Raw genomic sequence first — 22,612 nt, forward strand, 5'->3', positions numbered from 1 at the left:
TAGTATCTAATCTTATCGGGAACTGGTGTCGCTTAAAATCAGTTTAGCCCCAAGAAGCAGTTGTCACAACTACGACCCTTAGTCGTCCAGTGTCTGTGCTACGAATCTCAACCCGAGATGGTCAACCTTATTCTGTATGGAACCGAGAGCAGTCCTCCGGTCAGGGCTGTACTGCTCACCCTCCGCGCCCTGAAGCTGGAGCACCAGTTCCGGCAACTGGACATGCAAGCCGGCGAGCACCTGGAACCGGAAATGTTGCGCAAGAATCCCCAGCACACAGTGCCCATGCTGGAGGATGAAGGAGAAGTTTACATTTGGGATTCCCATGCCATTATCGGGTATCTGGTGAACAAGTACGCTCAGTCAGATGAGCTGTATCCCCGGGATCCCTTCCAGCGGGCCGTGGTCGATCAGAGGCTGCACTTCGAGACTGGTGTCCTGTTCCACGGCATCTTCAAGCAGCTGCAGAAGGCGCTCTTCAAGGACAATGCCACCGAGGTGCCAAAGGATCGACTGGCTGAGCTGCAGGATGCCTATGGCTTGCTGGAGCAGTTTCTGGACCAGAATCCCTATGTGGCTGGATCACGGCTGACCATTGCCGACTTCAGCATCGTGGCCACGGTGAGCACTCTTCATCTGAGCTATTGTCCTGTGGAAGGTGCCAAATACCCGAAACTATCCGCCTGGCTGGCCCGACTGTCCACCCTGCCCAACTACGAGGAGGACAACCTACGTGGCGCCCGCATCCTGGCCGAACGCATCCGCGCCAAGCTGCCCAAGCAGTTCGACAAGCTCTGGCAGAAAGCCTTCGAGGACATTCGCAGCGGAGCGATTATCAACTGAACTGGAAAGCAGGACTCATAAGGATGCCTTTCCGGATGCCTGCTTTTATTAAAAAGTTATCAGAAATAAACAAATAAGTGCCTCTTTATTTATTGTTACTTTTGTGCCCATTTAAGGAATAGTTCAGCAAATTGCTCTCCAATTCTCAAGTCCTTTTGACTAGGACACTTTCTGTGCTCCATTTTCCCCAGAATTGGCCTATCTGCTTGTTTGTTTGTTTGTGGATCTGCAAAAAGTGAGTTGCAAGGGAAGTGGCGACCCTTGCCGTGGCAACCGTCCCAGCCAAAAGTTTACAACTTTTCTGCGCTCATTAAAATTATAAAATTTTTCCTCTCCACAAAGCGACACAAAATAGAACAAGTTGGTGGGGGTGGATGATAAGGTGGTTGGGTGGCATGGTCGCATGGTGGTTGGGTGGTTGGTCTGGTGACTGGAAGGTCCTGCGTTTGGGGGGGGGGGGGGGGGGGACCTACAAAATGAAAAGCGCAAAGTTTTTCCTGCCGTGTCGTGCATGCTAAAGTTGTTAAATCATAATTAATTTATGACGGCGCCATCCGCCGAAGCAGCCATTCCCTTCACGATTTTCCTCTTATCTACACTGCCGGCCTCAAGCTCCTCGAGCTCCTCAAGCCCCTTACGCCAAAAAATTGAAAAAAAAATATATAAAGAAAACACCGACGTCGTTTAAAATACTCTTAAAAAGGAGCCAGGACCTGGTCTAAATACCTGCCGGGAGTAGTCCGTTCAAAAGTTCGTGCTAGAGATGGTAGCGTGATTTGAAGTTTGAGGACTAAGTTTGAGGCTTCTTTATATTAATTATTTGTAAGTATATTAATAATTCAGTTGTATTATTTAGAAATATTTTTTTAAGAAACTATACTCTTTTTTTTATAAAATCAAGAAGCTAAATCTGGTTAGTGATGTCCGTTTGTCCATCTATCCTTTTTATTTTATTTTAATTTATATTTTATCTATCACAATCTCTAGTAGTATAGTCTAGTTTGACTTGGAATATGATTTTATCCTTAGAACATAACCCCTTTATTAATTTTCTAAAATACAGACCCTACTTATATAATCCCTCGTGGCTCCCTATGTCCATTATTCCGCCTGTCCGCCTGTTTGTATTATTTTTTATATTTTATCTACCACTAGGTATAGTAGTATAGTCTAGTTTGACTTGAAATATGTTTTAATCCTAAAAACTTAACCCCTTTATTATTTTTTAAAATATAAACCCTACTTCTATAATCCCTCGTGACTCTTGATGTCCATCTCTAGCTTACCTGATGACTTGGGTCCTGCGTTGCTAGTTTTTTTATGCGCCTCATTGCAGCAACGGCGACGGCAACGGCGACGGCGTCGAGCTTGGTGGCAGCCAAACTAATTGGTTTAATTTCAACTTTTACTTTGGGCCACCCCTGCTGCTGCAGTCGCTCCTGCCGCTCCTTCCGCTCCTGCCACGCCCTAGTCCTGTCTCAGGTCCTTGCCACCCCATGCCCCGTGTCAGTGGAATTTGAGAAGTTTGCTTTGCTTTACGCTTCGCCTGCCACTTCACTTGCCTTGGTGGCGGTGGCGATGGCGGTGGCGTCGGCGGGGACGTTTTTACTTTTTCCTCTTCCGCTTTTACTGCCATCCACTTTGCTGGTTTATTTCCTGTCGTTCAGCATCCTTACAGAATCCTTCCAGCAGGAGGCATATCAATTTATCGTAGCATTCTTTTGGGGGGGCGCTGCGGAAATTTTCCAATTTTCCGTTGAAGCAAAGGAATGAAGCTATTCGAAGTAGTTCTGCCAAAAATCGGCTTAACGTTGGCTTCTTAGAGTGTGACATTAGTAAATGTTGTGGTTTTTAGATCAAATTCACCATTAAAAGGGAAACAAATAGGGCCAGGACGATGTCTAGGACTTCAAATGACACCAATGTGACTTAAAAGGTTTGGATCTTTATTGGAAATGTTCTACAACCTGAACTTAATGCTTCGCAGAATGGGATACTTCTCGCCCGCACACTGACCACGAAAATCATCCATGGATAGGTCGTGGAAGGCCACTCCCCCCAATCCCTGGGACTGGACGTATCCCGCCTTAATGGCCGCCGTTGTGGGATCCTCGTAGCCGATCCACAAACCATTCTCGCCCTTGTCGTCAGCCGCCCGATAAGCATAGATTCCAAAACGCTTGGTAGGATCTCCCACCTTCCTCAAACGAGGGATATCCTTGGCCTGGGGCTGCTGTTGGAGAAGGTCACAGGTCTCTGGCCAGCTGAGAATGCCAGGAATACCCGTTTGCCTGCCCGCCGGAGCAGCACCATCTGTTTCGGGAATCGGGGGATATCCTGTGATTCCCGAGTTCCGGGTCATAGTCCAGGCACGTCCATAGCTAGTTACTCCGATATTGAGCTTCTGGGCATAGCTGGGAGATGTCTGATTCAGCCAGTACTCCACCTGGTACTGGACATTGTGGCTGGGCTCCCGATCATACATGGCCTGCAATGGAGCGGGTAGATCTCCCACTTTGGGATCACGTTCCGGGGTCTGGAAGTCGTAGGTGCCCAGGTTGACAAAGTCCACGTCGGCCAGTACATTGGGCAATTTGATGAAGACTGGGAATGGAAAGTTTATTATTTAAGATTATAATCTATTGGGAGTGGAAACTTCTCACCTTCAGCTGGAACATGGGGCAACATGGTGAGGGAAATCAGCTTGCCACCACGAACCAAATCCACTGCCAGCTCATGGACCAACGTGGCAAACTGCTCCTTATGTTCCTCGGCCTTTTCGTCAATGGCTTTGCTGCCAAACAAGCCGCGAAACGAGCTCCAGGTCCTTTTCAGGAATCCCTGCTGCTTCTTTGGTCGCGTTTTGGGAAACTGCCAGGCGAGATCGATGCCATCGAACCCGTACTTGTTCACCTCATCCAAAACGCTGGCCTTGAAGCTCCGACGATGGTCGGGCTGTTCCAGTAAACTCAGATACTTGACAGTATCTGCCACGCCCTCGCCGTCCAAGTCCCGATCACCGCCTACGGAGAGGAGAAACCTCACATGTGGGAACTTCTGGCGCAAGGCGGTTATTTGGCGATAGTGCTGGCGGTCATAGGTCACTGAAGGATCTAGACTTTTGATTTTAAAGGACTCGGAATCAATACCGGCATAGCCGTAGATCAAAAAGTTGCAAAACTGCAAAGCAGGTTCCAATTCCGCCAGCGACACTTGTCCAGGGCCTTTGAAAATTAAATGAATAATAGATTAGAGATAACCCCTGATCCGATTTCCGATTTCTATATTCGATCCAGTCTCACCTTCGCGTACAAAACTCTTGGAATCGTAGAAGCAAACCAACTTGCCAACTTCTGCGGATATATTTGTTATTAAGGCCAAAAAACTGAGAGTTAGGAAGGCCCCAATGGGGTTTTTAAGAAGTGACATTATTTTTCAGACAACTAATCGGTTTCAAGTGTGATTAAGAACTGATCGGGGACAGCAGTTTGTTTTTAATAAACAAATCAAAAGCTTTTCCTAAAAAAATATTGCTGATAAGAGAGAGGCTTTTATGGAACTTTGGTTGCTTTAAAATAAAAGTAATTATAGTAGGTCATATATATTTAAAAGATTATTTAGGAGGTACACTAAGTTATATTATAAATCAAATATTTATTAAAAAAGATTAAAAAACACTTTTAAAACTTTATATATTTTTAGTGTCTATAAAAGTAGAGAAATATAAAGCCATAAACTTGACACTTTCAATTCCAAACCCCAACATTTCAAAGAAATCTCTTAGGAAATCGACAGTCCTTTGAGAGGATTCCACGCACATATCCTTCCCACACACACACACACACTCATAGAATCCTAGCCTCAATGCAAAGCCATTAGTGACCATCAAATTGTGAGAGGAGGAGGAGGAGGGGGGAGGAAATTGTAAAAGGGGGAATAAAAGTGTCACTTCCACAAGTTGAATGGAAAACTCAAACCCTACTCTCAGCCTCAATTTACCAATTCCCCCGAGACAATAATAATGTTTGTTCAAGCTCGTAACGCTTAAATACATTAAAACCCAACTCGACATACAGAATGATGAGTTGTCACTCCTTCTAGAGGGGGGGCGGGGGGTAGAGCATGACTAGGGGTCGCCACTTGAACACGAAGGACCATGTCCTTCAGCGCCTTTCATCCCCCATTTGATTAGCAATTTTGCTCACGTGGCTGGGAAAGTGTTGTTGACTGCTTTGCTCTTTGATTGAAACGGTAGAGTCCTTCCCAAGGGGTGTCGCGGGGAAGGTCAATTTTACAAGGGGGTGGAGGGTGGTGAGTGGTGGTGTAACGGTGGTGTGTCAGTGGTGTGTCGATGGTCAACTGGTCACAAAACTTTTACCAGATAATGTCAGTTACTTGGGGAATATGGTTTGGGTATTTACGAAAAAAATTAGTTCAGTGTCATTGAACATAAGGAGTGTGTTCCCAGAGGATTAAAGGTGGATTTAATCAAAAGGTAATTATTCAAAATAATTATAAATATTTATTTCAATCTCAGTTTTCAATTTTTATTCAATTTCCACATTTTCAATTCAATTAGCTCCTAAATGTAGGCAACAAAAAAAGCAGAACAGAAGCATGGAGGAGAAAACCATCCTGCTGGCCACCTTAACTTTATGGATAGGGCCATTTAACAAGTGCGTCATAAAACCAAATGGCGAGAGCCATTAAACTACCCACAAAACACAAAAGCAACACAAAATAGTGTCACACCAAGGATGTGGCGACGGGAAAGGACAACAGAAATCAACAGAATGTAACCACAAACACGGACACTGAGGCAATCAACTAACAGAATGCACACATGTTCAGGAAGACCGCCTTCTGCTAACTGAGCGTCCTCTTTGGACTCCACCCCTGGCCATTGCCACGCCCTAACGCCACAACGCCCCAACGCTCCCCCCCGCAAACTCGGTCCACAGGTTGACAGTTAGCTAATAGAGGCGCAGCCGCTGAGGAAGCCATTACTCTGCAAAGGAGAGCAAAAAAAAAATTACCCAAGTCATAAACTTGCAAATGCCCAGAAGAAGAAATATTTAAAGTTCAGGGAAGTTCACAGGGGAGCAGCCATGTTGGATAGATCCTGGTCTTTTTTAAGGCCTTTTTAAGTTTAGTGCTACTTTTCTTTAATTATTTTTCCTAAATATTAATTTAAAGCTTGTTAATATTACTTGAATTATAAACATTACGTATACGTAGTTAAGATTGCAGAGATTGTTTATGTAAATAACATGTAAAATGTAAATAACAGTATTTATTCAGAAAAATCATGGCGGATACGTAATATTTATTGTAATTTATTTGTTTTTATAATAATGGGAGTTTTTTAGTTTCTATAATTTAAATTTTAAAAACTTAAAGATATAGAAAACTTACATAGATGTAATAAATCTATAGATATAAAAAATATAAAATTAATTTTCTTAAAAGGAAGCTTCAAAGCAAGATATCCTTTTATCCTTTTAATACTCTCTAATACGTATTATAAGCCTTCCAGATTTCAGGTTCAGGATATTTCTCTTCAAACCAATTTATAAAGCATCAAAATAATGCAGTTGAGACCTCTGACCCCTTCATACTCCTTCACATGCGTGTCAATTGAAACAGTTACTGGCTGAGTGTTTGGGGCTTTAATCGTGCCACAAAGGCCTCCTTGGCGGGCTGTGTGTTATATTCCTGAATCCTGAATGCCCTCTTGACTGGGTGATTAACTTTTTGAAGAGACATGTGGCAGCTGTCGCAGCAAATACCGAACCGCACCGCTGCGTAATTAAATTGTTAACGCACACGTGTCGACTGTCCGTCTATTCGTGCTCGAATTTATCCGTACGGTCCGTACAGGCACTCATCTGTGTAGAGTTCATTTAACCGTAATGCTTCTCTACGTTGACAAATGTGTGCAAAAAAACAACAAACAATGGGGCAGGAGTAGCAACAACAACATCATTTAGCACTCACACGCAAACACTGACACATACACACACACACCAGCTTGCTAATCCAGCGAGAGTGGAAGCTGGATGAGTGAGTTAAACCCTTTCTCCGCCCGTTCTCTTACCCCTTTCTCTTCTCATCCCATTCTGCCGCCTTTTCTCTCCCCCACTCTCCCTCCGCCGACAATCGCCCCAAGCTCTCTCTCTCATCACATGCCCCCTGAGCGCCCAAAATCCCATTTTGCATGGGAGCTCGGATGGGGTTTTTAATGCTTCATTGGCTTAATTGCCCAACATGTGCGCCATTTCGTACACCTCACAAATTTTATAGGTCTAATGGCATTTATAAGGAAATATAATTTAATCAAATTATTGATAAGCAAGGGATTAAGATTCTCGACTAAGAGATACCCGGTACTTTGCAGATACTTCTACCTTCCTAAAGTAAAAATTTCATTTCTTTTTATATCTTCTAGGATTTAAAAGTACTTTCCTTGAACTTATATTGAACAACTTCCTGTTTCTCTCAGTGCATATCCAAATACCCTTACTTATAAACAAAAACAAACACACATCCAGACAGCAACTTTTGCGTGGCAAAGTTAATTCGACCACAAACACGTTCATTTACCTTTTGCGGCCACATAGACACACCTGCCAAAAAAACACACGCGCACTCACACCCCTCCAAATTAAATTCCGGCTTTAGGAAATGTTCGTTCCATCAAAGTTGTAAAACTTTTCCTATAATCAAAACTTCTACAAATAACACTAAAATAAATATTTAATTTATAAAACACTTCATTGTTATTAAATTGTTTTTTTAAATAAGGATAATTAAAGGTAGTTTTTGGAATAAGGATTATGGTTTAAATGGATTTCCTAAAGATTGAATGTTTTGATGTTTTTTAGAAATTAATGATTCATTTCAGTTTAACATAGAGTCCTTTCTTATAAACCTCTATAAATATTTTATAATTTAACACATAAATAGTTATATTAATCGTATTACCTAGTCCTTTTCACAAAATGCTGGTTATAGGGTTGCCTTTAATAATATTGTATTTAAATATTAAATTATTTTCTAGCCAAAAAAAACACTTAAATCCCTGAAAGTTTATATATTTTTATATTTAAATATTAAATTATTACCTAGTCTCAAAAACCCCTTAAATCCCTAAAAGTTTAGAAATTTTTTATCAACCTAATACAATATAAATCCTAACTGTTGCTCGTTTGTTCCAGAATTGCATTAGAAACAACATCTCTGGAAGAGATCTCATAAAACCTGAGCAGATTGCCCCCAGATCCAGTTCTGACGCATTCCTTTATATTCGAAATCGAAATGGTATCAACTAATTGAATCAGTGCGCAATTTGCCGGCTATATAAGCGACCTGTTCGATCAGACTGGCATATTAGTCGCTAACTAAACTCAAATCAATATGAAGCTGCTCTCAATCACCTTCCTGCTGGGTCTCTTGGCTCTGGCCAGCGGTAAATATTTTTAAAAATTCAATATACTCGAAGGACTGTGAATCTAAGTGAATTATTTCTCTTGTGCCTAGCAACTCCTCTGAATCCCGGCAATGTGATCATCAACGGCGATTGCAGGGTTTGCAATGTTCGAGGCGATTAATTATACAAATATCTACAGTCTAATAAACTGCAGACGAAAAACAAACTAAATAATAAAATTAATTAAATGTGTTAAATGCTGAAAATGTGAAATAAACAAACTCTTTATATTTTGTTACCTAAATTAATGGAGTATATTTTTTGGGACTAAGAGTGTGGGGTTTTTTTTCTGAAACCTTTTATTGGTTTTCAGTGAAAATTATCTTTTAAATAAAAAACAAATAAATGAATTATATCAATATGATTATAGTTTTATCAACATTTTTAATAAAAAGATAGATGGACGAGAAATATTAAATTTTATCCTCCATGTACATTACAATTGTTGCAGTCTCCTTTTATTATAACATTTCCAGGGGCTAATGGAGAAGCTGTTTTTCCAAAATAAAATGCATATTTATTAAAATACAACTGTTATAAAATATATAAATGTATTTTAATTACTCACCACTGGCAAAAGCCAAAAGGGATCCCAAAATGCAAATAACTGACAGCCACTTCATATTAATAGTTCGAGTTACAGAGCCCTTGTGAGGAATTCATTTGCAGCCCTTTCTTTTATAGCCGCTGACATTTTTACAGGAAAAAGGGCAAAAATATATCAAAGATTATCAGGAAATTTCCCTGTTCTCTGATAAGCAAGAAATTTACATACAAATGTAGTTCAAGGTCAGTTTGAACTTGGAATTGCCCCCTAATCTCAGTAGAATACAATTTTCCCAGAGATAAGAAAGTTTACGTATGTCTATCTGTATATAGAGTCTGGAATATAGAGTCTATATTATAGAAAATCAATAGAGATAGACCTATCTATCAATCACTAATTTAATCAATCGTTTATACTTCAATCAGGTGTATTCCAGACAAAAATCAAAGGATCTGCTCTTTTGTACATATTATTCAAGATTATGAGTATATGTATATATGTTTACAGACAATATTTTAAATAAAAAAGTAAGAAAAAACAAGCAACTTGATCTTAAAAAGTATTTTTTATTTAATAAATCAATAAAAATCAAATTTAATCATAATTTTTACTTAAAAAATTATTTCATTTTGAACTTTAAGAAACCAGAATGCAAAAATTGTAGCCAAAAATGTGAGTAAACCAGAAATTTATGTTTTTAATTGATAAAATATTTTTATAATTTACATCCAATTGAATTGATTTATTACATTAATGTCTTAATTGTAAACTAAACTTAAAACATAGTATATTATCCCAAAGACCATGGCTCCAGAAGTCAAAGTGTATGAAGCAGAACCCGCACGCTCCATGGGGATTACAATAGAATCGTCGTTATCCGGCTTATTGCAATCAATGCACTTTCCATTAATATACACCTTGCCAGGAGTAGCTATAAATAATAATAAATAAATATATATTCATATTTTTGTTAAGTGTATAAATAATTACCGTTAGCCACCGCCAAAAGGCAGAACAACACCAACAAAGCTGGAACAAATTGAAGAGGTTTCATTGTTGAGTCTTGATTTCAAATGATTTTGAAATGAATAATGCACTGGGCTTTTATATGGTATCAGTACATATATATTTGAAAATATACATTATATACATATATATACATATATATTTAAAATGGATTATATGTAAAGTAAAGTCTTGTTTTGGAGAACACAAATTACAATATTTTTGGGGAGAACCCCAAGAAAATGATAAGAGAAACAAATTCTGCAAATGAAAATTATAATTTTTAACAAAAAATATATTAAAACAAATAAATAATGTATATAAAATAAAAATATATAGATTTTTTAGTGTTTATTTATTAAAAAAACATATTATATATTCAATAAAGATTCGAAATGATTTATACTCTTTCATGTTTATTTTTTTTAAATTTAAATTTTATTTTTTTTCCTGATTATTAATTACTGATATAAAAATATGTAAATATTTTATTTCAAAAACTTAATAGTTAGTAAAGGAGTAACAATTTTATTTGTATGTAATATACTCTTTTTTCTCAGTGTAAACATCCTCAGTAGTTGAAACATGAGGCAGTATAAATTCCAAAAGTTGGCTTCAATAATTGATTTGCTGTAAATTTCCTGAAAATCACCCCCTATATCACCCCTTTCCCTTTTAAAACATTAAATGTGTTTTAAATTTTAAATATTTTTATTAACTTTGTCGTTTTATTTATGACTTATTTGTAACATAATTTATATGGCGGTGTAAATCGAAAGCTTTGGGCCAATATTTCAGCGTTTTCTTCCATATTCCTCGTCAGCCTTAGGCCCTTACGTTGCAGACCCGGCAGTCACCGTTGATGATGACATTGCCAGGATTCAGGGGTGTGGCAGAGGACACTAAACAAGGTGAAGAATATTTAGTTATGTGTTAAGAAGGTAATTAAGTTTAGTTTACTTACCACCAGCCAGGGCCAACAGACCGAAGACAAAGGCAAGCGACAGGAATTTCATTGTGAGTTTTTTGGTTTTTGTTTTCTGAGGTACTCGCGGAGTGAACTCTGTAGGTTTTGTTGCCGACAACTGATGCTGGAAATGTAGAAATCCGATGCTTATATAGCTCAAGTCTAGAGTGATTCTGCTGGTGTCTGTTATCAAGATGTTGCTGCCGGGAAAAGTCGCACCGCCACTGCCATTGCCACCAACAAGACAGCCACTGGATGGGAATCGCCCGGTTCAGAGGGCTGTCAGGTGCTCCCCCCCACTGACAAACCTCCTCCTTCCAAAAAAAAAAACCTGAAATTCCCCGACTGCAGTGCTACGACGTTCTCAATGAAATTGAGCGTAAACAAGTGCAAGCTGATAGCCCGGGGCGAGAGTGGGGAAAATCACTTGGCTTGGTGGTCCGTCCAGAGACAGATTCTATTCACGTGCGATTTTAAATCTGGAAACCTGATTTCATTTGCTTTGGCGCCCCACCGTTTAATTTCCAAGTATTAATACCCGTTCCTCGGGCTCTAGACCTCTCTAATACCAGACCAACTTGCCCATTCGATTCCGAGGAATCCATTGCGCAAAATAAACATGTGTATTAAGAACATGTAAATTAAGAACGAATTAATTAGCCAGACTGGTGCGAAATAAAGGTATACCTGCATTTTAGATCTTGTATATTTTCAAAACTAAAAATAAATATTACACCATCTAGAATTAAATTTAATTTATTTTAAATCAGCACATACTAATATAAATAAAATAATTTGAAGAGCATAACCTTGATTTCTCTATCAGTTCCTATATTCCCTAGAATAGATAAAGAAATCCATTGCGTGTAAATACAAACTAGTAATTTCATCATCCCACAATTTCTTTTAATATTAAGTGGGATTTATAGTACATAGGACTCCTTTAGTTAAACGAAACTGAAAACAAATAATTTTTTAAATTTTTTCCAAAATTTTCTGGGGGGTTTCCTTCAAAATATGCCCATTCCATGGGGAGGTCAGTTTGACGTCCTGCGAAGGCTATATCTCGACCAATTCTTATCCGATCCTTGAGCGGAATACCTTAATCGATTTGTGGATCGATTCTCCATCAATCTGCATCAAAATCTAGAAACAAAATATTTTTTGGATTTTTTTCAAAATTTTCTGGGGGGTCCCCTCCAAAATGTGGAAATAGCACGGGGAGGACAGTTTGACGTCCTGCGAAGGCTATATCTCGGCCAATTCTTATCCGATCCTTGAGCGGAATGCCTTCAACGATTTGTAGATCGATTCTCCACCAATCTGAATCAAAATCCAGAAACAAAATATTTTGTAGATTTTTTCCTTTCTCACGAGGGCGGTGGCTGTAAATTTCAAAATTTCAAAAGTCCAAGATATTTAAGTGTTTTTGTTATTTTTTATTTTGTGTTGTTGGCAACTTGTTGTTTTGTCTAAATTCTACGATTTCATTTTATTACAAATTTTAGCATAAATATTGTTACTTCAGGTTGAGGTAAACTATGGCCATTTTTTTGACAGTCCTGGTCCTTTACTTTCCACCGTGGACATTGCAGTATTTGCAGTCGCCGTTGATGATGACATTTCCGGGATCAGGGGACAGAGGAACAGCTATTGGAAAATATTAAAAATATATATTTAATAAATTGTATTTTAAATAGAATATAGAAGATTTTACTCACCGTTGGCCAGAGCCAGGAGTCCGAGAACGAAGACAGTGACAACTGAGAAGAATTTCATGTTGATTGGATTGGGATTGATTCCGGTTTGTGTTTGCAAAAGTGCTAAATGCTCTTGGCAATTGATTGGCTTCAACTGATGCTCTCAGCCAGCGGAACCCGATCTTATATAGCCCCAGACTGGGATCGTATAATACCCACGATACGGCACAAGTGCATGGGCTGCGAGCTGGGAGCTGGGAGCTACGAGCTTCTGATTCTGATAACCCCCCGTTTGGGAAAACACAGAAAGTTAAGCGCTCTTCGCTATAAACAATTTAATAGTATATTTTGCGTATTTCAATCTGGAAATTCCAGTCTATCGTTTACTGTTCTGTCAGTAATGTAATACGATTATTAAATAAAAGATAAAAGAGACATTGTTTTTATTGACTTTAGAGTCAAGTCTCAAGACAAGAAATTACTTTTCTATAAAAGTTTTATGAAAAAAGGTATTTAATTTTATAAGGAAATAGTATAGTCCATCAGGAATATACATTTTATTTATTTTTAATTACTTTTTAGTAAATAAAATCTATTTATTTGTTATCTCTGTAATATGAAGGTCAAAAGATTACCTTTGTCTGAAAATAATATATATAAAAAGTCTATATGCCATCTTATTCTATGATCACCTGTATATAAATATATATAGAAAATGTGCATATTTATATATTTTTTTTATTTAGATTACTGATTGGCAATCGTCGGAACGGGTATATAAACAAACAGCCATTGGGAGACCAGCTAGTGATCAAGTCAGGCGTAGAACCGCATAATGAAATGCCTGACTCTATTGGGTTTATTTTTCTTGGCCTTGTTGGCCCTTGTGCAAGGTTAGTGAAGTCCTCTTTTCCCCAAAAATATCTCATTTTTTTATTCTGAACTATTCTAATCTATTTAATAGCCGGCAAGGTTAACATAAATGGAAAATGCATCGATTGCACCCATGATCGTCCCGCCACCACCACCACCCGCAAGCCACCCACGACTAGTAGGGGGCGTAGCACCCCAACCACCAAAAAACCCAAAGCCAAGGGTGCCCCCGCCCGGAAATCAGCATCCTCCTCCGAGGAGGATGGTAATTGGGATCTGCACCAGACCGCTGGAGGTGCCCAGTCCATTGCGAGGCGGCACAGGCGTCAGGGGGGTCAGTACATCGATTTGGGGGGATCCTCGGGCCGGGGAGGCGGTGGCTGGTCAGGCAATGGACAGGTGACCACCTACGATTCCCGTGGCTATCCTGGCACTTTGGTGAGGAATAGCGACTGCGTGGGATGCAATATTCGAGGCTAAAAATGAGTTATTTAAATCTTTGGAATGAAAATCTCTATGATTACATAACATAATGTAAACCATCACACATTAAAGTTTGTAAAATAATCCGAATAAACGTCAAGCTTGTGGGAAAATAATTTCTAAAGAATTATCAGCCAATTGAACTGGTTTCTGGGGCAAATCCCCATCCCATTCCAGCAATCTGGTTTCCATAAACAAAGCCATCGAAATCGCTTAAAAGCTTTGGCTTTAAATGTACCCGCGAGTAGACTCTCTTCGCATCCAGATCGAGAATGAAGTGTTTAATTTTTGCCTTTGCCACTGCCGTTGTCCTGGCGTCCCTGGTGACAGGTAACCGCACAAAAAAAAAACACTATAATCCTTCCTTAGAGAACGTTTCATTCATTATTTCGTTACACTTTCAGCCGGAAATGTGATTATTGGAGGCGCCTGTCGGGATTGCAGTCCTCCGGTGGCGGAAAATGTGGTGATCGGTGGCAAGTCCTACAGGACTGGCCGGCCCGGACAGGGAACCGTCTTCATTGGCTCCCCGGAGGCCTATCCCGGTGCCCTGGGTCCTTCTGCTGGTCGTGACGGACCTCGTGTCATTGCCGGAGGACCTGCCCTCGGGGGTGGTGGTGGTGGAGCCCGGTATCCTGATGGTTATAGTGGCCGTCTTCCAGGTGGCACTTACCTCCACAACAAGGACTGTGTCGGTTGCAGCATTAGCGGAGGTGGAGACTAAGACTTCGATTGTTAGAAGAGAGGGAATGTAAATAAATATTCTAAAAATAATAAAAATAATTTTTTTAAAAATTATATTCTTAAAATAGTGTTTTATTGAATCATATTTCTTTGAAGATTTAATAAGAGAAGACTTCATTTTTAACATTTCAAAAAAATAAATTATTTCCAATATCATCAATTATTTTCTAAAATCCAAACAAATATCATTCTTTTCTTAGTATCTATGAGTTCATTGCACTTTATAATTCAAAATATTCTAGAAATATAGCTTTAAAACCGTTATAGTCCCCCCAGATAGACCTAATTGTTATTGTTTTTAAAAAAAAAAACAGATTTGGGATTCTGGTTTAAATGCTAATGAACTTGGCACGCGAAGCAAAAAAATAAACAAAGAAATTGCAAAGTGCATGGAACCAGTTTTCAAAATGTTTGTTTATACAAGAATTCTTGAGCTACATAAAAAAAATATTAAATATTCTATTAAAAAATATATAAATAAAGCATTTTTGTAGACAGCTTTTATGTAAGTTCTATTACATAATATTAATAAATATTTCAATAACAAATATAAAAAAATATGAAGCTTAAAGCTGCTCTCTACTAGATAGGTTATCACTTGAGGGGGGTTTTGTATTAATTTAGATTCCAAATGGGAAAATCCTATCTTTTTTGCAATATTGTAGGGTATTTTCAGAACTTCTGGCATTACTCACCCGTATCTCCGGGCCATATAAAGTGCAGTAATGGACCAGACCCGGTTAGTGTCTCCGTCGCCGTCATGAAGTGCTTTTCATTATTATTCGCCGTGCTGGCGCTTCTGTCGCTCCTCAGTCTCGGACATACTTGTGAGTAAATTGAGCTAAAAACCTGATGGATTTTGATTTATGTGATGAACGTGATGGTCTTTCTTCCAGACTCTATACCCAAAATAACTATTAGAAATGGAGATATTACGGTTCACGGAAACTGTAACAACTGCAATGTGAAAACCACCAGGAATACGGCACAAGTGTCCTGGAAACACACTTACAAATGGAAGTCCAGAGGATAATTTCTTTAAAAAAAAAGTGATAGTTTAAACAGGATACAGTACTTGCCATTTACAAAAATATAAGTTATTAAATTATTAAATATTTAAACTAAAAAAGAAGCCTTGATTATTAAAGGAAGTGATTTATTTTAGAAGAGTTTTAAGGAGCATCTTGAAAGGACCCTCTAGTTTCCATCTTATGCTTGTCTTCACTGTACTGAATTAATAATAGCCAAATTGCAATGTTCTCGTAAATTTGTCATAAACTTCACGACCCAGGTCGTAAATCATTCGAGGCCAGAAAGAGGTTCCGTTTCGGCTTCTGTTTTATGCCTCATTGGTGGAAATATTTTCAACAAAAAGCATAAAAATTGCCATCATATTTGACTTTACCCGGTTGGAGGACTTGGTCCTGGTTTGGCCTGTTCTTACACGTGTTTTTCTCCTTTCCTCCACGGTCTTCCTTGCGGCAGACTTTTCCGCTTTTTTTGTGTTGAGCCGAGACCGTGGCCCGTGGCCCGTTTGCCGTGTCCTTTGTAAGGATGTTTTATTGCCAAAGAAAACCAAACGAAGGCAACCGCTGTGTGCCTGTAAATGACTCCCCAGGCACCTTTATATTGACTCGTAAAATTGCGACATTTAGTTGTGTGAGCGGAAACACCCACACAGCCCACACCACCACCCTCCACTCTGACTCCCAGCCACCCAGCCACCCACCACCCAGTAGTATACCTCGCCACCCCTCGGTTCTTGGCTCTTTTTTACTTCCGGCAGTTGTCTTTGGCCCGATTTATATTTGTTTTTTTTTTTTCAGGGAGGGAAGAGGTTTCTTGAAGCTTTAAATTTGATTTTTATTTGTACAAGCTTTATAATCGACAAGCAATTTTTATTTTTTTATAAAACCCTCTTCAATTCCTTTAAACGGAAATTAAGTTTTAGGAAAAGGACATTTTTCCGCTCTTTTCAATAAAACATTTTTCTTGGATAACAATTTTTGATTAATTTCGTTTGGAGAGGTATCAAGTGAATAATTACATTTTTCAAGCACTTCAACCGAAAGCAATGTAATTTTTCATAATTAAATTCATTTTCATTTTCATTTTGGTTTCCACTGGCCCGAGGAAATTGCGCATACGCACAGTTGCCCAACGAAAAGATGGAAAGAAAAAGGTTTTATTTTTCCATTATTTTACTGCATTTTATTTACTTATTTTATTGGCTTAATTTCTGTTTTTTTTTTATTTTTTTTTTTCATTTTTATTTAGCCTGTTTTAAATGCCATTTTCAGATCCCATTCGGTATCAGAAATTACAAAAATATTGTGGATTTTTCAGAAAAACAAATATTTTGTTACTCACTCCATGGATAAATCCTTCGGATGCAACTGTCAATGCAACCTAATTACGCTTGCCCCCAAACATTTCACCCTCGGGACAGTTGACATCGAACGGAATATGCAATCAAATTTTGCCAAACACAGAATTCTGCCATTCTGCCATGCCACATGGGGCCAGGACAGGCCAGGCCAGGACATATGACTAGCAAAAAACAAGGAGGGGTGGTCAGGAAGCAATTGCCAGACCACGCCCTTGGCTCGGCCCACCGCAAGCCAACATGACCAACAACAGCAGAAACCACCCAGCAATGAAACCCAACCACCCCCAGACCCAGCACTTGGTCATTCAATTTTCAGGCCCTCCGCCCTCGGGCACTTGCATTATGCAGCTTACCTCGAATTGATTTCATTTTCGTAATTACCTCACCGATTGCCTCGGCCACCGCCCCAAAATATCCATCTGTGCATTCTGACGTTGCTCAGATGCACTGGGAGAAAATTGTAGGGATTTAGAGGGTATTTATTAACAAAAACTAGTGCCTAAAAAAGCAGTGACGAAAGCAGTCTTAAGGCAAAGTCGTTTAACATTACTTTTGTGACAAAATTATTATTATGATTATATTTTTTCTAGCTGATTATTTTAAATTCTTATCATGTTTATTTTGTCATTTATCAAAAATTATATAATTTTAACCCTAAACAACCTGAATTAAATGTTTTTTTTTAAAGTATAATCAGTTTCGTGACGAAAATAATGACAATAATTCGCAAATTAAGTTCCATTTAATTTAAATAAAATGATTGTGAGTCATAGTGAGTCATTAATTCATATTTTAAATATTAAATAATACTTAAATAGTCCCTATAAAATGATTAAATATTTAAATCTCAAGATAAGTCCTTTTTCCACTGTGTCCTGTCTTCCTTTGACCATCGACAGTTTGCGGAGACTGTATGGTTTGCGACCGAGCTGGCTTAACGAGTTGATTAAATGCTGTAATTGATGGAATTGCCAATTGGGGAGGCAAAGGTGTAAATGATCGGCTTGGAATGCCGCCTGGATAAACATGTCATTGTCGTTAGACGACGGACGACGGTGCCACGGACGGCCTCCAAAGTGAGTTGGGATGGGATGGCCCAGGGGCCATCTCTCCTCTCCTGGGTCGGAAATCATCAGTGGGCATCAATCAAAGGAGCGCCGAGAATGTGAGCGTATTCATTTCATAAATATTTGTGGCAAGGGTCGAGTTGAGTCCAGAGTCCAGAGACCAGGGACCAGGGACCAGAGGCCCTATAAAAGGGTCAGAAAATATACAAAAAAAAAAGGAAAAAAATAACACAAAACGACAGCAAAAAGGTTGAAATAAAAAATGATTTAAAAATTGAAAGGATTATGGGTGAGCAGCAACGGAGCGCGTTAATGTTGATGGCTGGATGGTTGGATGGCTGGATGGCTGGGATTCTTCTCTCGTTGGGGATGCCGGGGGGCAAACTGGATGGTTGGTTGGCTGGATGGATGGATGGATGGGCATAGTCGGCTATGCCGGTATTTTGCTGGTGTCGCTGTCAGTCAAACAAAACCGGGCCGAAATCAACGACGACACAAACAAAACGATGGCTTGGGTCAGCAGACTCGTCCACGTTGTTGCCGGTCAACAATATAATTTGAACAGTAATGAAAAATAAACGAGACACACGAGCTGGCCAGTCACTGATTTCCAAAAGGGGGGGCAAGGGCTTCAAAAGGGGGTTCAACACAAAAAGCATACACAGAAAAAATAACAAAGAGTGCAATTTTTTATTTCTTTTGGAAATCGAATCAAATATGTGAATCATGTTGTTTGTTTGTTTTTTTTTTTGGGGAAATGTGAAACCGGAATAGAGAAGCCAAATGCTTTCACAGTGATTAGAAATATGCTATTTTCGAAACAAAAATATTTAATTAGAGAAGTGAGTATTAAAAAATATATTATTTCAATTAAATTCTTAATAAATATTAACTTTTATGGGTGATTTTTTGCACTGTTGGTCTCCAGTTTCATTAAATTGGAAACAATTTCAATTTGTTCACTTCAATCCTTTCCCTCAGTCAACCAGGGTAGAGTCCTTTATTTACACTGAGAAAAATATTTGAAAAAGTTGGATTTTTTTGGTAAAAGGAACATACATACTGCCTTTTAAAGTTCAGAATTTATTATTCATTTTTAATGCATTTTATATCCTTTTTGGTTTGAAATCGAGTCCTTCGCTTTCCTAAAATTGTATATTTTATTATTAATTTATTTATTTATATTTTTTTATTTCTCATTTCACACAAAACACCTTTATTTTATTATTTAATAGACTTTTTTATTATAGCACTAAAAAGTCTCTTCTTTTTTTTTGCTGTTTGTTTGGACACATGGTTGGATTTTTTTATGTCCTGGACCCCCTGCCTCTGCGGGGGGGAAATCCTTCTGCTAATACTACATACACACCAGGACACCAGAACCAGAACCAGCCAGGACCTGCTGGTGGCAGTTTGCAGAACGATAAATGTTATAACTGTGCTGGGGATTTGGGTGCTACTGTTTGGGTGTAGAACAGCTGCCGCTTTTCGGCTTCAGATTCAGATTCAGCTTCAGTTTCATCTCCAGCTTCGACTTGGTCTTGGACTTGGACTCGAAAAACTCAATTTATTGTTGGACGCCGCAAGCAAAAGTCCTGCTACCGAAAACATTATCCATCTATCATATTTTCCGTAGCTCTTGGTCTCTCTTACTCTCATCTGCCCTGTGGTTATGTTTGTTCGGATACCACCAGGACCACCACCACCCCACTTGGCAGGACTTTATGATGTCCATTCTCGCTTCCCGGCGTTGACTGTTGAAAATTGAAAATCATAATCGCATCAACTTTCTGCTCGGAAAACTTTTCCCACTGTCTGGCCCCCACAGAGTTCCTTCTCATCCTTGTGCCTCCTTTTTCCTCCTTCTTCTTCCTCCGTTTGCCCCAAAAAGTAGGCAACTCTGAATGCTAGAAAGATAATTTGTTGAGATTAGTTTTGAAACACAATGCGTGGGCTGATGTGTGTGTGTGTGTTTGTGTTTGTGTGTGTGTTTATGTATGTATGGTGGTATGCCTTGGTTAACCTATGCTCATTGTGGTTGCCTTTTATCAGACAAACAGTTGGAAAAAGAGGGCCCTAAGAGAGGCAGGAGGACGAAGGACGAAGGACATGACTTTCCAGCCAACTTTCGTGCATATAAATTATGTGCAAGTTGATTATAAAACAATGCAAAACCGGCAAAAACTTTTCAGCTCAAGTTGACGTTAACTTTGATAGTTTTGGCCCAAAACTCTTCCAGCCAAGTTAAGTGCGGGGGTTGTTGGTCCAAACAGCTGTTAACTTAAAAGACAGTTTGTTGTCTAAAAAGCTACAATATTTTTACAAGATCTAAACCTAATTTATAGAGGAATCTGTACTTTTAAATTAATTATCTTTAGAGCCTTAAAGTTCTTGGCCAAAACTACCACAAAAACAGAATCTTTTGGTCAAAAACAGACTTTGAAAAACGTCTCACGCTCTTGGACTCTCGCCTCTTGGACTCTCCGGGGTCTGTGTGGTCAAATCGGTAGCTGTCCCGGCTTCGTGTCCATTAAGTGGTGCCATCATCTACTCCCGCTTCGCCTCAAACCCCCTTCCCGGGTCCACCAAGCCAAAAATTAGCGTCGCTCTGTTGGCCATAAGCCTGTCATGATGTGGCAAGTTGGCTCTTCCCGCCACTCTGCCACTCCGCCATGCCCAGCCATGCCACAGAGCTTGTGGTCCGGTTCGCTTTTGTGGCATGTAATTGCTGATTTTATGCGTACCCCGGGCCATTAACGTGCTACCAGCCGAGCCATCCGAGCCAGCCAAGCCAGCCAGTCGTCCAAGCTGTTTTGTTGGCCATGAAAAGCGAATCGGCAATTAGGCCCCCGGTCCGGGCCAACTACAACTAGCATGGCCAAATGCAAGCCAGTCAGGGAGGGGCGGGGCTTGAGGTGAGAAAATTATTGTTTCGGATGTGTAAATATGCCCAAAACAATTTCCACAAATTCTCAGGATCAAGGCTCTAACTCATTGCAGTAATTTAGTAGAAACAAGTCAAGCTTTGGTATTTATGTTGGTTAATTTGCAGAGAATGAAGGAAAACTATATTGACTATATCGTATAACTATATTGACTATATAAAACTATATCGTATATTACAAGATTATATAAGAAATATGGTCTAAAGAACATGTATAACTAGAAATATGTATAGGAAAGTATTGGAAAGTAAGTAAAACTATGTTTCACAACAAAAATCAAACCCATAACCTACAAATCTCTCCCTATCTGTCTAACTAAGTGACGCTGTTGTATAATGTACCGTCTATATTAGTAGATTATGTAAGAAATTTGGACTATAGAACATGTATGACTAGAAATAAATAAAAGAAAGTATTAGAAAGTAATTCAAATATGTACAAATATGTTTAAAAACAAAAATCAAAGACTTAACCTACAAAACACTTCGTATCTAACGGTGTAACTAAGTGACGCTGCTATATAATGTACCGCCATGAAAACTTGTTCAAATATGATTACTTTAGAGATGTTACAAACTAAAAAATCAAAACAAAATCATAATTTTTACTAAACATTTTATGTCTTTTTAACATTTAGTTTCATAGACAAACTTTAAATATAAATTGAAAAAACTTTAAATTATCAACCTCTTGCTTACATTTTTTTGCTCATAAAAAAATCTCTTTTTTTATTACACTTTGTATACAGTGTAAGGCATAACTGTAAGTACAAAGATACCACAGACACACTCTCCTTAGTTCACTTCAGTTTGGAGCATCATCTACATCATTGTCGTAAAATTAACATTAAAGTGGCAAAGGGATCATAAAAATAAAAATGAAATCAACGTATTAACTACACAACACACAGAGATACACTCTTAACACACACACACACTGTTACAGTGACAAGGACTCGTATAAAAGATGAAGGGACAAACACAAGGATAAGCTGCGGCTCACGCCACACGGAAAAGGCAACGAAATAAAATCAATTCAAATAAAAAGCATAAATACGACCACAGGAAATGAAAATGACGACGATGACTGCGGCAGAGCAGCAGCAAGGATATAAGAGGCAGGGGGGGAGGATTGGGAAAATTCCGACATGGCAGGACGGAGGAGAAGAAGGGAGAATCCTGCAGGAAGATGGGCGGGCAACATGTAAGCGCACATTTTACGGCACAAGCATTTTCGCTTAATAAAATGTTAAGTGGGGGAGAAAAAGCGACAGACAAAAAGCAGCGACAGTTGATGAAGGGATGGCTTGGGCTTGGGTGACTGGGTGGTTGGGTGACTGGGTGGCGGTTCAGTTGGAAAATCCACCCAAAGGACACAGACAAACTGACGAAATGACTGACAGCAGGGGCGAGTGAGCCAGGGAGTCCCGACTCTGACAGAGGCAGAGTCGTAAAATTATATTTACAACACAAACAAAGCTGTCGACAAGGCGTGGCACCGGGGGGGCGGCATAAGGACGACAACAGGGGCGTGGGTTGGGGGAAGGGGGAAGGAGGAAGG

The 22,612-nt window shown here is 39.2% G+C and overlaps 10 protein-coding genes across 10 annotated transcripts; 5 read left to right on the top strand and 5 right to left on the bottom strand.

Annotated features, from left to right (window-relative positions):
* Positions 1 to 57: 57 nt before the first annotated feature.
* LOC6495613 (glutathione S-transferase 1) lies at positions 58 to 931 on the top strand. The gene has a single exon (XM_001959183.4). It carries the CDS (start codon positions 118 to 120, stop codon positions 841 to 843), a length of 726 nt encoding a protein of 241 aa, XP_001959219.1. The 5' UTR covers positions 58 to 117; the 3' UTR covers positions 844 to 931.
* A 1,841-nt stretch (positions 932 to 2,772) lies between these two features.
* Positions 2,773 to 4,322, bottom strand: LOC6495014 (chitinase-like protein Idgf5). Its single transcript, XM_001959184.4, has 3 exons — positions 4,146 to 4,322; positions 3,507 to 4,067; positions 2,773 to 3,447 (listed from the first exon to the last, which is right to left on the bottom strand). Exons 1-3 carry the CDS (start codon positions 4,270 to 4,272, stop codon positions 2,804 to 2,806), a joined length of 1,332 nt encoding a protein of 443 aa, XP_001959220.1. The 5' UTR covers positions 4,273 to 4,322; the 3' UTR covers positions 2,773 to 2,803.
* Positions 4,323 to 8,074: 3,752 nt separating this feature from the next.
* Positions 8,075 to 8,576, top strand: LOC6495614 (bomanin-068). Its single transcript, XM_001959185.4, has 2 exons — positions 8,075 to 8,311; positions 8,383 to 8,576. The coding sequence occupies exons 1-2, from the start codon at positions 8,260 to 8,262 to the stop codon at positions 8,451 to 8,453; spliced, it is 123 nt and encodes a 40-aa protein (XP_001959221.1). The 5' UTR covers positions 8,075 to 8,259; the 3' UTR covers positions 8,454 to 8,576.
* Positions 8,577 to 8,678: 102 nt separating this feature from the next.
* LOC26514777 (bomanin-065-like) lies at positions 8,679 to 8,967 on the bottom strand. The gene is made up of 2 exons (XM_032450638.2): positions 8,901 to 8,967; positions 8,679 to 8,823 (listed from the first exon to the last, which is right to left on the bottom strand). Exons 1-2 carry the CDS (start codon positions 8,953 to 8,955, stop codon positions 8,753 to 8,755), a joined length of 126 nt encoding a protein of 41 aa, XP_032306529.1. The 5' UTR covers positions 8,956 to 8,967; the 3' UTR covers positions 8,679 to 8,752.
* LOC6495013 (bomanin-836) lies at positions 8,679 to 10,028 on the bottom strand. The gene is made up of 3 exons (XM_001959186.4): positions 9,870 to 10,028; positions 8,901 to 9,810; positions 8,679 to 8,823 (listed from the first exon to the last, which is right to left on the bottom strand). The coding sequence occupies exons 1-2, from the start codon at positions 9,931 to 9,933 to the stop codon at positions 9,638 to 9,640; spliced, it is 237 nt and encodes a 78-aa protein (XP_001959222.1). The 5' UTR covers positions 9,934 to 10,028; the 3' UTR covers positions 8,679 to 8,823; positions 8,901 to 9,637.
* Positions 10,029 to 10,576: 548 nt separating this feature from the next.
* On the bottom strand, positions 10,577 to 11,076 carry LOC26514854 (bomanin Short 3-like). The gene is made up of 2 exons (XM_032450637.2): positions 10,849 to 11,076; positions 10,577 to 10,786 (listed from the first exon to the last, which is right to left on the bottom strand). The coding sequence occupies exons 1-2, from the start codon at positions 10,898 to 10,900 to the stop codon at positions 10,710 to 10,712; spliced, it is 129 nt and encodes a 42-aa protein (XP_032306528.1). The 5' UTR covers positions 10,901 to 11,076; the 3' UTR covers positions 10,577 to 10,709.
* Positions 11,077 to 12,269: 1,193 nt separating this feature from the next.
* Positions 12,270 to 12,835, bottom strand: LOC6495012 (bomanin Short 2). Its single transcript, XM_001959187.4, has 2 exons — positions 12,573 to 12,835; positions 12,270 to 12,501 (listed from the first exon to the last, which is right to left on the bottom strand). The coding sequence occupies exons 1-2, from the start codon at positions 12,628 to 12,630 to the stop codon at positions 12,422 to 12,424; spliced, it is 138 nt and encodes a 45-aa protein (XP_001959223.1). The 5' UTR covers positions 12,631 to 12,835; the 3' UTR covers positions 12,270 to 12,421.
* Positions 12,836 to 12,942: 107 nt separating this feature from the next.
* LOC6495615 lies at positions 12,943 to 14,023 on the top strand. Its single transcript, XM_001959188.4, has 3 exons — positions 12,943 to 13,060; positions 13,298 to 13,444; positions 13,516 to 14,023. Exons 2-3 carry the CDS (start codon positions 13,387 to 13,389, stop codon positions 13,902 to 13,904), a joined length of 447 nt encoding a protein of 148 aa, XP_001959224.1. The 5' UTR covers positions 12,943 to 13,060; positions 13,298 to 13,386; the 3' UTR covers positions 13,905 to 14,023.
* Positions 14,024 to 14,080: 57 nt separating this feature from the next.
* On the top strand, positions 14,081 to 14,705 carry LOC6495616 (bomanin Bicipital 1). The gene is made up of 2 exons (XM_001959189.4): positions 14,081 to 14,237; positions 14,312 to 14,705. The coding sequence occupies exons 1-2, from the start codon at positions 14,180 to 14,182 to the stop codon at positions 14,629 to 14,631; spliced, it is 378 nt and encodes a 125-aa protein (XP_001959225.1). The 5' UTR covers positions 14,081 to 14,179; the 3' UTR covers positions 14,632 to 14,705.
* A 636-nt stretch (positions 14,706 to 15,341) lies between these two features.
* Positions 15,342 to 15,780, top strand: LOC26514985. Its single transcript, XM_014908582.3, has 2 exons — positions 15,342 to 15,478; positions 15,548 to 15,780. The coding sequence occupies exons 1-2, from the start codon at positions 15,412 to 15,414 to the stop codon at positions 15,682 to 15,684; spliced, it is 204 nt and encodes a 67-aa protein (XP_014764068.1). The 5' UTR covers positions 15,342 to 15,411; the 3' UTR covers positions 15,685 to 15,780.
* The last annotated feature ends 6,832 nt before the right edge of the window (positions 15,781 to 22,612 follow it).

This window comes from Drosophila ananassae, chromosome 3L (assembly GCF_017639315.1).
Source record: "Drosophila ananassae strain 14024-0371.13 chromosome 3L, ASM1763931v2, whole genome shotgun sequence".
NCBI classification, from domain to species: Eukaryota; Metazoa; Arthropoda; class Insecta; order Diptera; family Drosophilidae; genus Drosophila; species Drosophila ananassae.

What these genes read in the sequence shown, in the direction of transcription:
- LOC6495613 (XM_001959183.4), top strand. Translation starts at nt 118, where the DNA reads ATGGTCAACCTTATTCTGTATGGAACCGAGAGCAGTCCTCCGGTCAGG.
- LOC6495014 (XM_001959184.4), bottom strand. Translation starts at nt 4,272, where the DNA reads ATGTCACTTCTTAAAAACCCCATTGGGGCCTTCCTAACTCTCAGTTTT. An exon ending in CAAGAGTTTTGTACGCGAAG is followed by an intron (nt 4,068 to 4,145) that starts GTGAGACTGGAT and finishes TAATTTTCAAAG; the next exon opens with GCCCTGGACAAGTGTCGCTG. An exon ending in GCCCCATGTTCCAGCTGAAG is followed by an intron (nt 3,448 to 3,506) that starts GTGAGAAGTTTC and finishes TTCCATTCCCAG; the next exon opens with TCTTCATCAAATTGCCCAAT.
- LOC6495614 (XM_001959185.4), top strand. Translation starts at nt 8,260, where the DNA reads ATGAAGCTGCTCTCAATCACCTTCCTGCTGGGTCTCTTGGCTCTGGCC. An exon ending in TCTCTTGGCTCTGGCCAGCG is followed by an intron (nt 8,312 to 8,382) that starts GTAAATATTTTT and finishes TCTTGTGCCTAG; the next exon opens with CAACTCCTCTGAATCCCGGC.
- LOC26514777 (XM_032450638.2), bottom strand. Translation starts at nt 8,955, where the DNA reads ATGAAGTGGCTGTCAGTTATTTGCATTTTGGGATCCCTTTTGGCTTTT. An exon ending in CCTTTTGGCTTTTGCCAGTG is followed by an intron (nt 8,824 to 8,900) that starts GTGAGTAATTAA and finishes TTGGAAAAACAG; the next exon opens with CTTCTCCATTAGCCCCTGGA.
- LOC6495013 (XM_001959186.4), bottom strand. Translation starts at nt 9,933, where the DNA reads ATGAAACCTCTTCAATTTGTTCCAGCTTTGTTGGTGTTGTTCTGCCTT. An exon ending in CCTTTTGGCGGTGGCTAACG is followed by an intron (nt 9,811 to 9,869) that starts GTAATTATTTAT and finishes TATTATTTATAG; the next exon opens with CTACTCCTGGCAAGGTGTAT.
- LOC26514854 (XM_032450637.2), bottom strand. Translation starts at nt 10,900, where the DNA reads ATGAAATTCCTGTCGCTTGCCTTTGTCTTCGGTCTGTTGGCCCTGGCT. An exon ending in TCTGTTGGCCCTGGCTGGTG is followed by an intron (nt 10,787 to 10,848) that starts GTAAGTAAACTA and finishes CACCTTGTTTAG; the next exon opens with TGTCCTCTGCCACACCCCTG.
- LOC6495012 (XM_001959187.4), bottom strand. Translation starts at nt 12,630, where the DNA reads ATGAAATTCTTCTCAGTTGTCACTGTCTTCGTTCTCGGACTCCTGGCT. An exon ending in ACTCCTGGCTCTGGCCAACG is followed by an intron (nt 12,502 to 12,572) that starts GTGAGTAAAATC and finishes ATTTTCCAATAG; the next exon opens with CTGTTCCTCTGTCCCCTGAT.
- LOC6495615 (XM_001959188.4), top strand. Translation starts at nt 13,387, where the DNA reads ATGAAATGCCTGACTCTATTGGGTTTATTTTTCTTGGCCTTGTTGGCC. An exon ending in CTTGTTGGCCCTTGTGCAAG is followed by an intron (nt 13,445 to 13,515) that starts GTTAGTGAAGTC and finishes TCTATTTAATAG; the next exon opens with CCGGCAAGGTTAACATAAAT.
- LOC6495616 (XM_001959189.4), top strand. Translation starts at nt 14,180, where the DNA reads ATGAAGTGTTTAATTTTTGCCTTTGCCACTGCCGTTGTCCTGGCGTCC. An exon ending in CCTGGCGTCCCTGGTGACAG is followed by an intron (nt 14,238 to 14,311) that starts GTAACCGCACAA and finishes TTACACTTTCAG; the next exon opens with CCGGAAATGTGATTATTGGA.
- LOC26514985 (XM_014908582.3), top strand. Translation starts at nt 15,412, where the DNA reads ATGAAGTGCTTTTCATTATTATTCGCCGTGCTGGCGCTTCTGTCGCTC. An exon ending in CCTCAGTCTCGGACATACTT is followed by an intron (nt 15,479 to 15,547) that starts GTGAGTAAATTG and finishes TCTTTCTTCCAG; the next exon opens with ACTCTATACCCAAAATAACT.